Below are 13,030 nucleotides of genomic sequence, written 5' to 3'. Positions count from 1 at the left end.
GCATGAGATGGACTTGAACTCACAGCGACCGCATTGGTGAGAGACTCCTGGGTCATTACGCTGCGCTAGCGCGCTAACTGGCTGAGCCACGGAGGCCCCCATATATGGCATGAAGAAGCGTTTACATAACCTTTGCCATGCATGCACACTTTCAAGAATGCATATGTGTATACACGGAGCGAATCTTACTGTACCTGAAATTCAGCTTAACCTGTATACATGTAAAGGCCTATGTATATTGTGTGTATATATTTCACTGTCATTTTGTGTACATTTATATATCCGACTGATTTGTGTCAGTTTCATCAAAGAAGAATTGACTGTGAATTTCTCGAAACAAAGAGAGAAATTGAAATATCTCTGTCGCATTGTTATTTAATATTCAACCAGGAAATCTTGCATATATTCAGAAAATACTATGTACACAACACGTGGGCATGGTTGAAGATCTCCAAAGAGTTACAGAAAAAGCAGAGGGCTGAATCTAAAAGTTTACAAGTTTTGATTTGTCTGAATGTCGCTGCCTTTGTAGGGTCTGTTCCGCAGCTTCCCTACACTTCACCCGCAGGATAAGTTTGTTAAATGACTTTTTTCATTTCACAAATTCGTCGAAAACGTACATGTTCAATACATGTTATATAGCTTAAGGTTCTGTTGTGAATTGTATTGAACGTTGTACAGGGAATTCCTCTTCAATTATTATCACTGAGCGTAAATTGTGGTTGACGATTATTTATCGCGCCTTTCCACGATGCTAGGCTACCATTTAGTTACCAAACATCTCCTAAAACGCGGCTCGGGCTGTCTGAAAGCCAAGAGTTTCCGGGGCGTAGGTGGCTCTTATACCCTGGCCTATACTGGGCTGAGGTAGGCCATTTGTATAATTTCTCTGAATTTGTTTACGCTCCGTCGCCTACTACTGAATAGCTGTGAATATGTCATAAATAATAATATGGTGTTAATTTTCTGACCATGCCCCCATACTGTATGGGTAAGGCTTGCATCGTTATATATGTATAATGTTATCTGTAAATATACATTTGGGGCCTACGTGGATATATTGCTACAGCTCTATATACATGTACTGTACTTCATGTATGGCCTGTGTCTATATTTAAACACACACATACATACACACAAATCGTCTAAATGCTATGACGAGACTTTACTCGCTGTGATGTGTTTATGTGTTGCACAATTCAATGACCAGGCAATGGTATTGTACAAACCAGCTTGGCAAAGCCCAGCCAGGTCTACAGCTAAGCTTTCTGCTTGTACATCGATTTGTGTCCCTTGACCTAAAATAGAACACGTACATCTCCATGACAGCGACACATGCGTCATCAGCACTATGCCATAACGAGACATGACGTCATGCTCGTGTCGCAGGCTTCCGTGCAGCAAGGCTGCCGCCAAGGTTGCATTATTCTGCATAATATCCACGGGTTTTCTGCTAACTACTGGAGCTAGTCTGCTTTATGTGGAGTTCACGGTTTTGTCAGACATAATTGTGGCGATGATTCATCAGACCTTGGCACTCCGTGCCCAGGCTCACAGCTATTAATACGTCATCGTAGCCAAGCTGACATCTATTTCAATTGTAAAAGATCGTTAATTTTAATCTGACGAGCACGTCACGCTTGTTCGTCGCGAAGTCATGCCCTATACGAACTGCTGCGTGGCGTTGTGTGTATCTAGTACAAGACGGACCCCAAATCTCCAGTTTTACCGCTTGCCCGAGGAGGGTGACGAGAGACGAGAGCAGTGGTTACGGTTGATACGTAACGAAAGTCTGACGAGGGAGGCGACATCACACTTAACGCGCATCTGCAGTCTGCATTTTATTGACGGAAGGAACGCAAACAACGGCTGTCCGTCTATTTTCCCCTGGAGTAAAGAGTGGCCTGATGTGATCGCCAGGTACAACGCGGAATTAGCTCAGAACCAAAAAACCGAAGGCCCAGTTGTTTCGCCTCTACCGCTGCTCACCCCAGAGACTACAGGAGTGGAAGTACCGGGACTGAAACCCAGTGTTGTGCGGCCTGACGCTGGCATGTCGGCTGATGGAGAAATGGCCACTGAGGGAAGGGGCCGCGGGACATCCACCTCCAGCAAGGGAAAAAAACGGCTGAGAATTTGGGTGGATGAAAGTGACTGTGACGAGGAGGTGATTTGTGCTAACTATTTCTTAGCCTGTATGATCCAAAGTTTGAATTGTTTGCCCTTGGGACTGTAAACTTTCTCCCGAGTCTTTGTTGTAGTCGCTGTTGTTGTTGTTGTTGTTGCAATCAAGTTGTAATGACCGTTGTAAGGTATGCACTGTGGCAGTGACATTTGTGAGATGTGAGGCAGCTTGGAGTGATAAGTTTTTGTGACTGTATACTGTTATTATGCTTAACGTTATGCCAGATGCCGTTAACTTGTCAGTGTCAGGCTCTGATTAGGCCTTTCTTTGGCTATATCACTTGTCAGATTAGGCCCATGGTATGTAGGCATAGGCAGCTGTATGTTACTGTCAGTTTAGTGCTTATTTTCTCATCATTTAGAAAAGCTTAGATGGAATGTGAAGGCATAACTGGCAAAAATACTATAGTACAGTGAACTACAGTTTAAAGTGTATTGTATTCAAATGTGTGTAGGGGGCTCTTGCAAAGTGACGTGGGTAACAGGGGTGATTTTGCACTGGTTGCCTGATTGAATATACTTTTGTCAGCACCACCCTGTCTCACCTATCTCTGCATGAAGTCCCTAGACCCCTGATATGCCAGTTGGGCTTATTGACATGAACTAGTTAAAAGCTAGAGGTTTAAGTTCATATAAAGACTTAAAATTATGATCCCTGTGTAATTTTATGTTATGAATAAGTTAAAATAAGTTGTCTTAGATTTAATGTACACTGAAAACAATGATGACAGTAGCCTGAATTTCTTGTGTAAGAGATGTATTTCTAAAACATACTTGTACAAATTCTCATTGTAATTTCGATCAAAAAACCAAACAAATATTGAGAATTGTACTGGTACTTCAGAAAGCTTTCAACTTACATAACACCTTACAATTTGTATTGATGATTACAGTGTACAGCACTTGAAATAGATACTAATTATGATAATAGACAAAAAATATATATATATATATTTGTAAAATTCTTAATATTTAATTTCATTTCATTTTATTCACCATATTGATATAACAGGAATATACAGACACACATAAGGTAGCTTTTGGCGGGACTAAAATTCCAAAGAACTTGTTGCCCTAAAATCACGCAACATTGATAGTGACATGCAATTATACAAGGTGAATAATTCTGATGTGCATCAGTTAAGTAGGATAAAACACAGGAATCAAACAGTTAGTTCACAAATAAATGTTCAGTCAGTTTAGATTTAAAGAGTACTGTTAATTGATAGACTTCAGACACAAGGATAATTTATTTCACTCTCATGGACATTGATTTGTGATGTGGATGTGGTGCTATTGATTTGTGAAGATTGAAGTTCAGGGTTCTAGTTAGGTAACTGTGTATATCAGATTGTCATGTAAAAATTCTTCTAAAATTGGCCGGCAGTTTTTCTGGTTGATGATTAAATTTATGGGCATTAACGATACAAGCAAATTGATTTAACTTGAAAATATTCAAATTTTTTTGTTTTTTGAATAGCAGATTGATGTGCTCTAATCTGTTGGATAAAGTATTAACTCTAATAGCCCGTTTTTGGAGAAGAAAAAGTGGTTGTAAGTGTGTTGGAAATGAATTGCCCCATATTTAATCAGCATGTGATAGATATTGAAATACAAGTAGCATGGAATAGTAAAGTATAAAGAGAGTTTTTTTTATTAACAGTGTATATTGAATAAGTCCAATATTTCCAGATACTTTGCTGCATATGTGATTTATATAAGGCTCCCAGGAAACTTTATTGTTAAAAATAATTCCAAGAAAATTGACAATATATACTACTTCAATGGCTTGACCATTGAAAGCTATGTTGGGAAGATCGGATGGAAGCACTTTACAAGAAGGTGTAACATCATTACTTTTGTTTTTCCAATATTTAGTGAGATCTTATTTGCATAAAAACCAATTTTGAACTTTGGTAGCTTTATGTGTCAGAGTATTTATGGTTTCATTAATATTTCCTGACAAGTAGGAAGAGCTGGTATCATCAGCAAAGAGCACAGAATTTAATATGATAAAAGAAGAAATGATATCATTGATATAAATTAAAAGTAATATAGGACCTATAATAGAGCCCTGTGGTACACCCCACTTAATGGGAGAAGGTGCAGAAAAGCAGTTATAAAGAACACATTGACTTCTTTTGGAAAGGTAACTTTGAGGCCAGGACAGGGATGCGTTTCGAAACCCATGGAAGTGCAACTTTTGTAAAAGGATATCGTGATCTTTTTTTAAAAGCTTTTTTTAATGACAGTGGAACATTTCCTGACATGAAAGATAAGTTTATAATATTGGCAAGAGGTTTACTAATAAAACTGGCAACAAGTTTTAAGACAGACATTTTAATGCCATCGATGCCAGGCAAGGACCACTTCTAAGTATACATGGTACTGAGTACTGCATTACCATCTACAGGATCAAATTGAAATGCCACAGGACAGGGATTAAAAAGATAGACAATATGATCAGATGAAGAATCTGGGTTATTTTTTTTTTGATAAATCAACTTTAAAAGTCCATACGCTATTTATTGGCAATATTATGGTCATATGGAGTTTCATTCGATACAGGTTAATTTTTTTGATAAATCGACTTTAAAAGTCCATACGCTATTTATTGGCAATATTATGGTCATATGGAGTTTCATTCGATACAGGTTAATTTTTTTGATAAATCGACTTTAAAAGTCCATATGCTATTTATTGGCAATATTATGGTCATATGGAGTTTCATTCGATACAGGTTAATTTTTTTGATAAATCGACTTTAAAAGTCCATACGCTATCCATGGTTTTATTATGCAACATGCTTTCGATTCTTGTGTAACAGAAGGAAAGGATATATCATATATGTCATGAAAAGTTGTGTTAAATGCATCAAGTCCTTCCTTAGCTGATGGTTAACTTAAGGTATGATCCAAATTAGTGGTAGTTATTTTGCTTCTATGAATTTCTCTTTGTTAGTTTGTGTCATTTTCCGAAATGTAACCATTGGTCGTAGCACTTTCAATTTTCCTTGTGTTTTATGGATATGAAAAATGGGAAAGTGATCAGTGATATCAGATAGAAGAATCTCTGATAAAAGCTGATTCTCAGGAAAGCTAGTAAATATGTTGTCAGTTAACGTAGCCATTCTATAATAGCTTTTCATCTGATCTAAAAACTCCCTTGTTTGGATATGGCTGGATGTCTTGAATAGATAAATACTGAAATTTCCTAATAGTATCCATTTCTTATGTTTGGATATTTTCTGGAGGCTTTGAAAGAAAATGTCGTTAAAAAGCCAAACACTTTTGCCAGTGGGCTGATCAGTGATACCAACAATATAATTTTTCCCTGTTCAAATCGAATTTGACAAACAGCAACTCATAAGGACCATCATTAATATTGAACGACAAGTCATGCCTAATTTTACAGGCGTCTACCTGGTTGTGTATATAAAGAGCAACCCCACCGCCTAGCTGTCGTTTTCTAGAGGCTGAATAAGCAGTGTAACCTGGATCCTATACAGATCCTCAGAAAAAAACAAGACAGGGAAAGGGTGACAGGTTTGCGATTTGTCCTCTTTTTGGAGGAATTCATCTTATTTGTACAAAAAATACATGAGAAAAATGTTCAGAATTTAATTCAGAAATGCTAAAAATGACAAAATTATGTGCGTGATGTATAGTTTCCTCTTTTCATCCCAGTGTCTGTCTCATCCCTGGTTGTTTGAGATTGTGTAACATGTCAGTAATTTCAGCAAAGTGCTTAGGAAGACTGCGATAATTCATGTGAAAAACTGATATTAGATTGTCTTCAGCGTGCAGCAAATTAAGATCATAGTGTAAGGTAGCAACAGGAAAGTAGCTGGATTGGTTCGGTGAAATGTTTCACCAGTGGTTGATTTCGTGTTCATTGTCATCAATTGGTGCTTATCCGTGATCAAGGCCGTTCATCAAGGGTTGAAGCACATATTTTGTAAGACATTTAAGTTAATAGTATCAGCTAAGGTAAGGGGTTGATAAAGATGACATTGATCATGGAAAGGTAAGAAAGAGAGACGGTTCTTGAGTGAAACATCCCTGTTCTTACTGATATTATCTTCGGTCATAATGCAAATCAACAAGATGGTGTCCGCTATGTTTGATATCCTGTATCTTTACGAGTCGGTCTGTATTCTTAAAATAGATTGAGTACTGCAGTTATACAAAAAAACATTTGGTAGGGAACAAACTGGAAATTACAGAAAATATATGTGCAAGTTCCACTAGTTGCAGGAAATACACAACATGCCACTTGTGACTTGGCACAGACAAAAGTGGACCCACTATCCTGCTGATCACACCTGATAGTTACAACTGACGTAACTGTAAATCAGACATATTTGTGGATATGGAGGTACAACAGTTAACCATATACAGCACAAGTATGAAATATTATAAATTAATATTTAATACTTGAAAACATCTGTTGAATTATATAGTATCATTTATCAGGAAGAGAAAATATATTGAAATGTATGATATTTTGTATTGTAGCCACATGGAGACAGAAGTTATGACGAAGGGGAGCCAGGGAGCTACGTGGTGGTCTCTGACCAACTTCCACCGTCCACAGAGAGACGAATTGCTCTACCGGACAACATCACTGGAACAGCTGTAAGTAATCTCTCTACGTAGGTCTGCCCTGGGATTTTTTCCGCTGCTGTATATCCATTCGACTTCATGCTTGCCTGATGTGAAACTAAGAACCCAAGAAGTGCAGTGTAGAGTAGCTGTAAAATGGCATAGTGTGTATGCAAATCGGCAATGATGAGGTCACAAACAAGCACTGTCCTAGTCCTACGAATCATAAATAATTTGCGTGTTTGTTCATAGATTTGAACTGTGAAGTTCATGTAGTGCTTAAATTTCCATAGACCATCACTCAGCCTGATATATTAATTGGTTTATTTCCTGGTAGATCTCATAGTGGCAAAGAAGTAATTAATACTGACAAAGAAAATAAAAGTCCCAGATCATACATGGATCTGTTGTAATATTGCCTTCTAAAAAATCATTAAATCACCAATCAAATAAATAAATCAATCTAAAAAAGACATATAGAAGCATCAATCATTTTGTTTCATTTTTTATCTGGGTGTAGCAGCTGTGCAGATCACTACAGCTGTGACTGCAATGAAAAATAAAGCTTTATTGTCTCAACTTTCTACTACTTGAGCATAAACGTTTGGACCCGTTTTTGTATTCATTTAGATAGATTGAGCTTGCAGGCATGCCATATTATATTCGGATATATTCTTTTCATAAGGTAGAAGAAAAAAGATCATTGATTAACATCACTCCTATAAACTTTGTATGTACATGTGTTACGTGTATGTCTGTAGGTTCCAACTACAAAAGGAGGTGAAGTGGTTACCATGGCTTTATCCCCAAGTACCAGTAAAATGTCGGTGCATGAGAAGGCATTCTTCAGTCCGTATCATTCCTCACAAGTGCTCAACAAACTGGCAGATCTCTGGAGGTTGGGGAAGATGTGTGATGCTACTATCTGTGTGGGTTACACCATCAGGATTAAGGTAGGATACTGCAGTCTACATGTAGATGAGCTTACATGTATGTTGTAACTAGTGTATTTCACCTGAAGTTCAGCATTTTTCAAGTGTCACATCTATGTTTTTTGATACTGATTGATTCATGCATCTTATTGGACAATTTAAGATTTTTTGGGGAACTTTGATTAATTTCTTATTAGAAAAAAATTGTGTGTTGGCATCAAAAGTACTTAAGGCCCTTTATGTGCTTCTGAAAGTGCATTTTTACATACCAAACCAGGTGAAATACAGTGCATGTCAATTTAGAAGATTTTTGCAGGTTTTACAGTTGAAATCATTTCATGCTACTTGTATATATTACTGAATTGTTGAAGATAATGTTGAGATGGGTGTTTAAAACCAAGCAAGGTGAACATGAAATTGTTGGGGTTTACATGTACATGTATGTCTTAAGCCAAGAATGGTTAACGTGAAAATGTAGGGGATAAAGCCTCAACCCAAGCGTGGTTAATGTGCACGTTTTGCTGTACATTGCTATTTACATATGTGTTGACAGGCCCACAAACTGGTGCTAGCATCGATGAGCTCAGTCATAATGAACATGGCAGCCAAGACAGACGGTGCTATTCTGGAGCTGCAACTACCTGGTGATCTGAATGTGGATGCTGTGCAGAAATTTATCACGTTCCTATATGAAGGTGTGCTGTATCTCTCAGCCACAACAGTCATGGACATACAGCGGCTAGCAACGATTTTTAAAGTGGACTCTGTGCTAGGCTACTGTCAGACATTTCTGTTGGGTGCGAACCCTTCCTCTCAGCTATCTGCTCAGGAAGGCCGTGGTCAAACACCTCCTCAACCCTCACTACCCTTGCAGTCAGCCACACCCCCTCTCTACCCACTTCCTCACCCAGTGGTTGGACATGTTGTACCAGCAGGGTTGCCCATCCCAGTGGTGGGCTCTCCTAGCCCTCAGCCTATGGCCCTTCAGCTGCGACCAGCCACCAGCAGTACAGACCCAGAAAACTGGCCCAAACGCCCAGTGCTGAGGCAGCAGTCAACTGTGGAAGAGGAAGGGCAGCAGTATGGGAAACCTCAAAAAGATTCCCCATCTTTACTCCACAGTAAACGTGTTCAGGAGCTGAAGGGGATGTGGAAGAGAAGCTATGACATATCGGATGAGAGGAGTACAGGTAGCCCAGGGGTTGGCCCTGGTGACCAGCTCCTGGGCAGTCCACTGGCTGGTGACCACATCAGCGCTAAAAGCACAGACAGCCCCGGGGGCAGTTTTGACCAGCCAGACATAAGTGCCGTAAAGATGGAACCTGAGGACTCAGCCACAGAGTCAGGAGAGGAGAGTAACCAAGCAGTTCTTGGGAGTGTTCAGTTCCGAGAAGAGGGAGGGGAGGGCATGGAACCCCCTGATGCTCCTTCATCCTCCAGATACAAGTCAAAACACTTGACTTCAGAACAGCAGCTAGCTAACAAGTAAAGTCCATTCATTGTCGTAGTGTTGTCATCATGATATATTATAATATATTTATTTAATTTATTTGATTGGTGTTTTTATGCCATACTTGTACGACGTACAGTGGCGACCAGCATTATAATTAAAATATAAATCCGAATTGGTGGCTAATATAACTGATGAGATATGGGTACATAACAACAATGTTGAATTTGAGCTTCCTTTAATTACTGGCTCATTCTAGTTCTGCTGTATTTTCTCTCTTTTTCTCTGGATTCTGCGTGTGTTTATGGTTTGGTTCAGATTCATTTACATGTAACACAAGTAACACAAGTAGCTATCTCATTCTGATTCTGTTTGTGTTTCTGTCAGACTGCTACATGGATCTTGTTCTTTGTCAGCATTTGTTTCCGAACAGGTTCAATTTCCAGTTGTGATTGTTCATATGCTATTAGCTCTACTAATAGTTTCTAATAGCAACCTTGCTCTGATTCTGCATTTACATGTATGTATATATATGCCTGACCTGTTGAAACCTTGTTCTGTTTCTGTCCGACTCAAATCTTCTCATGTAGTTCTGTATGTATAGATACATGTAACATCAACCTTGTCCTGATTCTGGTGGTGTGTTCAGATTTATTCTTGTGCATGTGTCTGGTAGGAAGCCTGCTGTGATTATCCGTGTGCTTCTGCCTGACTGCTATCTTGTTTTGATTCAGCTGGTGTTTGCATTCTTGTTCAGTTTCCATAAATTGTGGCAACCTTGTTCTGGCTCTACTTGATTTTTCATCTTGTTCTGGTTTTCTGCTTGTGTTTTCTGTCTCAGACCGGTCTTGTTCTGGTTTTGTTTGTGTTTCTGTCTGACACCAGTCTTTGTTTAGATGGTTCTGCTTTAGTTTCTGTCTGACACCAATCTTGTTTACATTGTTCTGCTTTAGTTTGTGTCTGACATCAGTCTTATTCTGATTCAGTTTGTGTTTCTGTCTGAAATCAGTCTTTTTCTGATTCAGCTTGCATTTGCATTCTGGTTTAGTGTCCATAAATTTTGGCAACCTTGTTCTGGCTCTGCTTGTGTTTTCATTTTGTTCTGGTTTTCAGATTGTGTTTTCAGTCCGACACCAGTGTTGTTCTGGTTTTGCTTGTGTTTCCGCCAGAGACCATTGATGTTCTGGTTCTGCTTGAGTTCCAGTCTGACATCAGTCTTGTCCTGGTTCTGCTTGTGTTTCTGTCAGACATCAGTCTTGTTCTGGTTCTTCATGTGTTTCTATCCTGTTCTACTTGGGTTTTCTCTCTGACATCAGTCTTGTCCTGGTTCTGCTTGTGGTTCTCTCAGAGAACTTCCTTACTTTTATTGTAACACCAGTGTTTCCATCTGATATCACTCTTGTTCTGGTCCTGTTTGTGCCTTGTTCTGTCTCTGCTTGTGTTTCCATCTGATATCAGTCTTGTTCTGGTCCTGCTTGTGTTTTTGCCTTGTTCTGGCCCTGCTTGTGTTTCCATCTGATATCAGTCTTGGTCTGGCCCTGCTTGTGTTCATGTCTGACAGCAGTTTTGTTATGGTCCTGCTTGTGTTTTTGCATTGTTCTGTCTCTGCTTGTGTTTCCATCTGATATCAGTCTTGGTCTGGTCCTGCTTGTATTCATGTCTGACAGCAGTTTTGTTCTGGTCCTGCTTGTGTTGTTGCCTTGTTCTGTCTCTGCTTGTATTTCTATCTGATATCAGTCTTGGTCTGGTCCTGCTTGTGTTCATGTCTGACAGCAGTTTTGTTCTGGTCCTTCTTGTGTTTCTGCCTTGTTCTGGCCCTGCTTGTGTTTCTGTCTGACAACTTTTTAGCTTTCATTCTAACCGTACCCTTTCTGTTTGACAGTGACCCAGCTCTACTTACCCAGCAGGTGAGGAATGCCATGCCAAAGACAGGGATCTTGTTTGAGAACCTGCCCATTCCTGATGGCTTCCTGAGTGAGAGCAATCCTGAGCAGCAGAGGCGTTACATGGCCAGCCTGCTGGAGCGCACCCAAACCTCTGCCATCCCTGAGAATCAACGACAATACAGGTGCTTGTTCTGCCCATCCTCCTTCGTCAAGGCCAAGAGCTGCGTGGTGCATGTCATAGAAACTCACCAGGTGCAGGCTAAAGATGTCCTAAAGTATGTCTCTATAGAGCGGAAAGGCTCTGCCAAGGTCAAGGGTAAATGTCCCCTGTGTGACTACAAAGTGAATAAAAACCATGACCACCTTCATTATCACAAGTACTTCAAACATGGCATTGCCTTGCCTGAGGGCTACCAGTTGTATCGTTGTGAGATCTGTGGTAAGGAGAGCTCCTCCAAGTACAACTGGCGAACACATATGGACAGCTGTCACTTCCAGGGCAACACCTGTGAAATGTGCGAGCAGACATTTGGCTCAAGAGATGAACTGGCTGATCATTATCGCAGTTACCATATCTCCAGGAGGGCTTCGCCGCCCAAAAAACGCCTCAGACGGCTGACGAAAAATGTCTCTGCACCGGCCGATACAAGCCAGTCCAAGCTATATATTTACAAGTGTCCTGAGTGTTCTTACGAAAGCAGTATCAAGGATGACATTGTTAGCCACATGGCCTCTGTTCATGACCGGCCCATGGACGTGCCAAACCTACGACAAGCAGCTATGGAGGGAGTTGGAGAGAAAGAGCGGCTGCAGCGCGCACAGTCTGCGGACACGGCTGGCAAGGATAAATTTGAGCGGGTTAAGTCTGAGGACACAGAGGACAGCAAAGAGGAGACGGGCAGCATTTCGAACCACTCAGAGTATGAGTGTGAGAGCCCAGACAGTAGTGTGGTGCAGCCCACATATAAAGACGCTGATTAACTCCTGTACAGACTTGATTAGCTTACAGTGACCCTGTTTCCTTTTTTTTATCGCAGTGCAGTTCTTGTTTCAAAGGCAATACATGATGTTGTTCATGTGTGGATATAAAGAAATTATCATAATATGAAAGAGCAAGTAAATGTAGGAGCATTGGATGGCCAAAATTGTCTGACTGGAATCTGTATGTGTGATGCTACAAAGTCTGAAAGCTGTATATTTCCTGAATATTTCACATATATATATATATATATATATATATATATATATATATATATATATATGAATATTTCTTTGCAGAAGAGCGTGGAAGCAGAAATGTACGGCATTCACAGATGTCTACAGACACTATGTACATGCATGTATGAAGCTACAAAGTCTGGAAGATGTAGATGGATACATCCTTACATTATGTATGTGTAAATGTAGGATGTTTCAAGCTCTGGACCCTGTGCACGGATATCTACTGACATTATGCATTGCTCATGCATTATGCTACAAAGTGTGGGACCGCTGGGTGCTTAGATATCAGCCTGTGTACATGTCTGACAATATCAGCTGTGGTTAGTAACAGTACATTATGACAATATAAGATCTGTAGGCTGTGCTACATGTATGCATGACATTCGTCAGTTATTGAACAAGCTTTGTTTGCGTAGCCACGTGTAGTAACTGTATCAGTGGCCTTGTTTGCAACTTCTCATTTGGAACCTCACACTACACATTAATGATCAATATGACTGCTTTTGTAATGGCTTATATGGCATTTTTGCTCAAAGGTTCCTATCACTAAAGCATGCACCCCACACCTGATTCGATATATTTATTTATTTACCTGTTTTCATATGGTAATAAAATAACATCACTAATGGAATATTATGTGTTAAGAGATTTTAAGAAGTGCATGAATAGTTACAAGCCAGGGTATGAGACAGAGATATGTTGTTGCTTGGTTCATATGTGTTTATGCTTACCCTCAAATCGTATAGACATGTA

The 13,030-nt window shown here is 39.7% G+C and overlaps 1 protein-coding gene across 1 annotated transcript; it reads left to right on the top strand.

The window, feature by feature from the left end:
• The first annotated feature begins 1,433 nt into the window (after window positions 1-1,433).
• On the top strand, window positions 1,434-12,244 carry LOC135467695 (uncharacterized). Its single transcript, XM_064745507.1, has 5 exons — window positions 1,434-2,167; window positions 6,702-6,821; window positions 7,550-7,741; window positions 8,274-9,205; window positions 11,053-12,244. The coding sequence occupies exons 1-5, from the start codon at window positions 1,658-1,660 to the stop codon at window positions 12,035-12,037; spliced, it is 2,739 nt and encodes a 912-aa protein (XP_064601577.1). The 5' UTR covers window positions 1,434-1,657; the 3' UTR covers window positions 12,038-12,244.
• Window positions 12,245-13,030: the final 786 nt, after the last annotated feature.

Source organism: Liolophura sinensis, chromosome 6 (assembly GCF_032854445.1).
Source record: "Liolophura sinensis isolate JHLJ2023 chromosome 6, CUHK_Ljap_v2, whole genome shotgun sequence".
Lineage (NCBI taxonomy): Eukaryota > Metazoa > Mollusca > Polyplacophora > Chitonida > Chitonidae > Liolophura > Liolophura sinensis.
The sequence above is the reverse complement of the archived record's forward strand: the minus strand, read 5'-3'. Positions and strand labels throughout refer to the sequence as shown.

Excerpts from the sequence above, each read along its gene's own strand:
- LOC135467695 (XM_064745507.1), top strand. The coding sequence starts at position 1,658 with ATGCCCTATACGAACTGCTGCGTGGCGTTGTGTGTATCTAGTACAAGA. Across the intron at positions 6,822-7,549 it reads ACAACATCACTGGAACAGCT|GTTCCAACTACAAAAGGAGG; the intron begins GTAAGTAATCTC and ends GTATGTCTGTAG. Across the intron at positions 7,742-8,273 it reads GTTACACCATCAGGATTAAG|GCCCACAAACTGGTGCTAGC; the intron begins GTAGGATACTGC and ends ATGTGTTGACAG.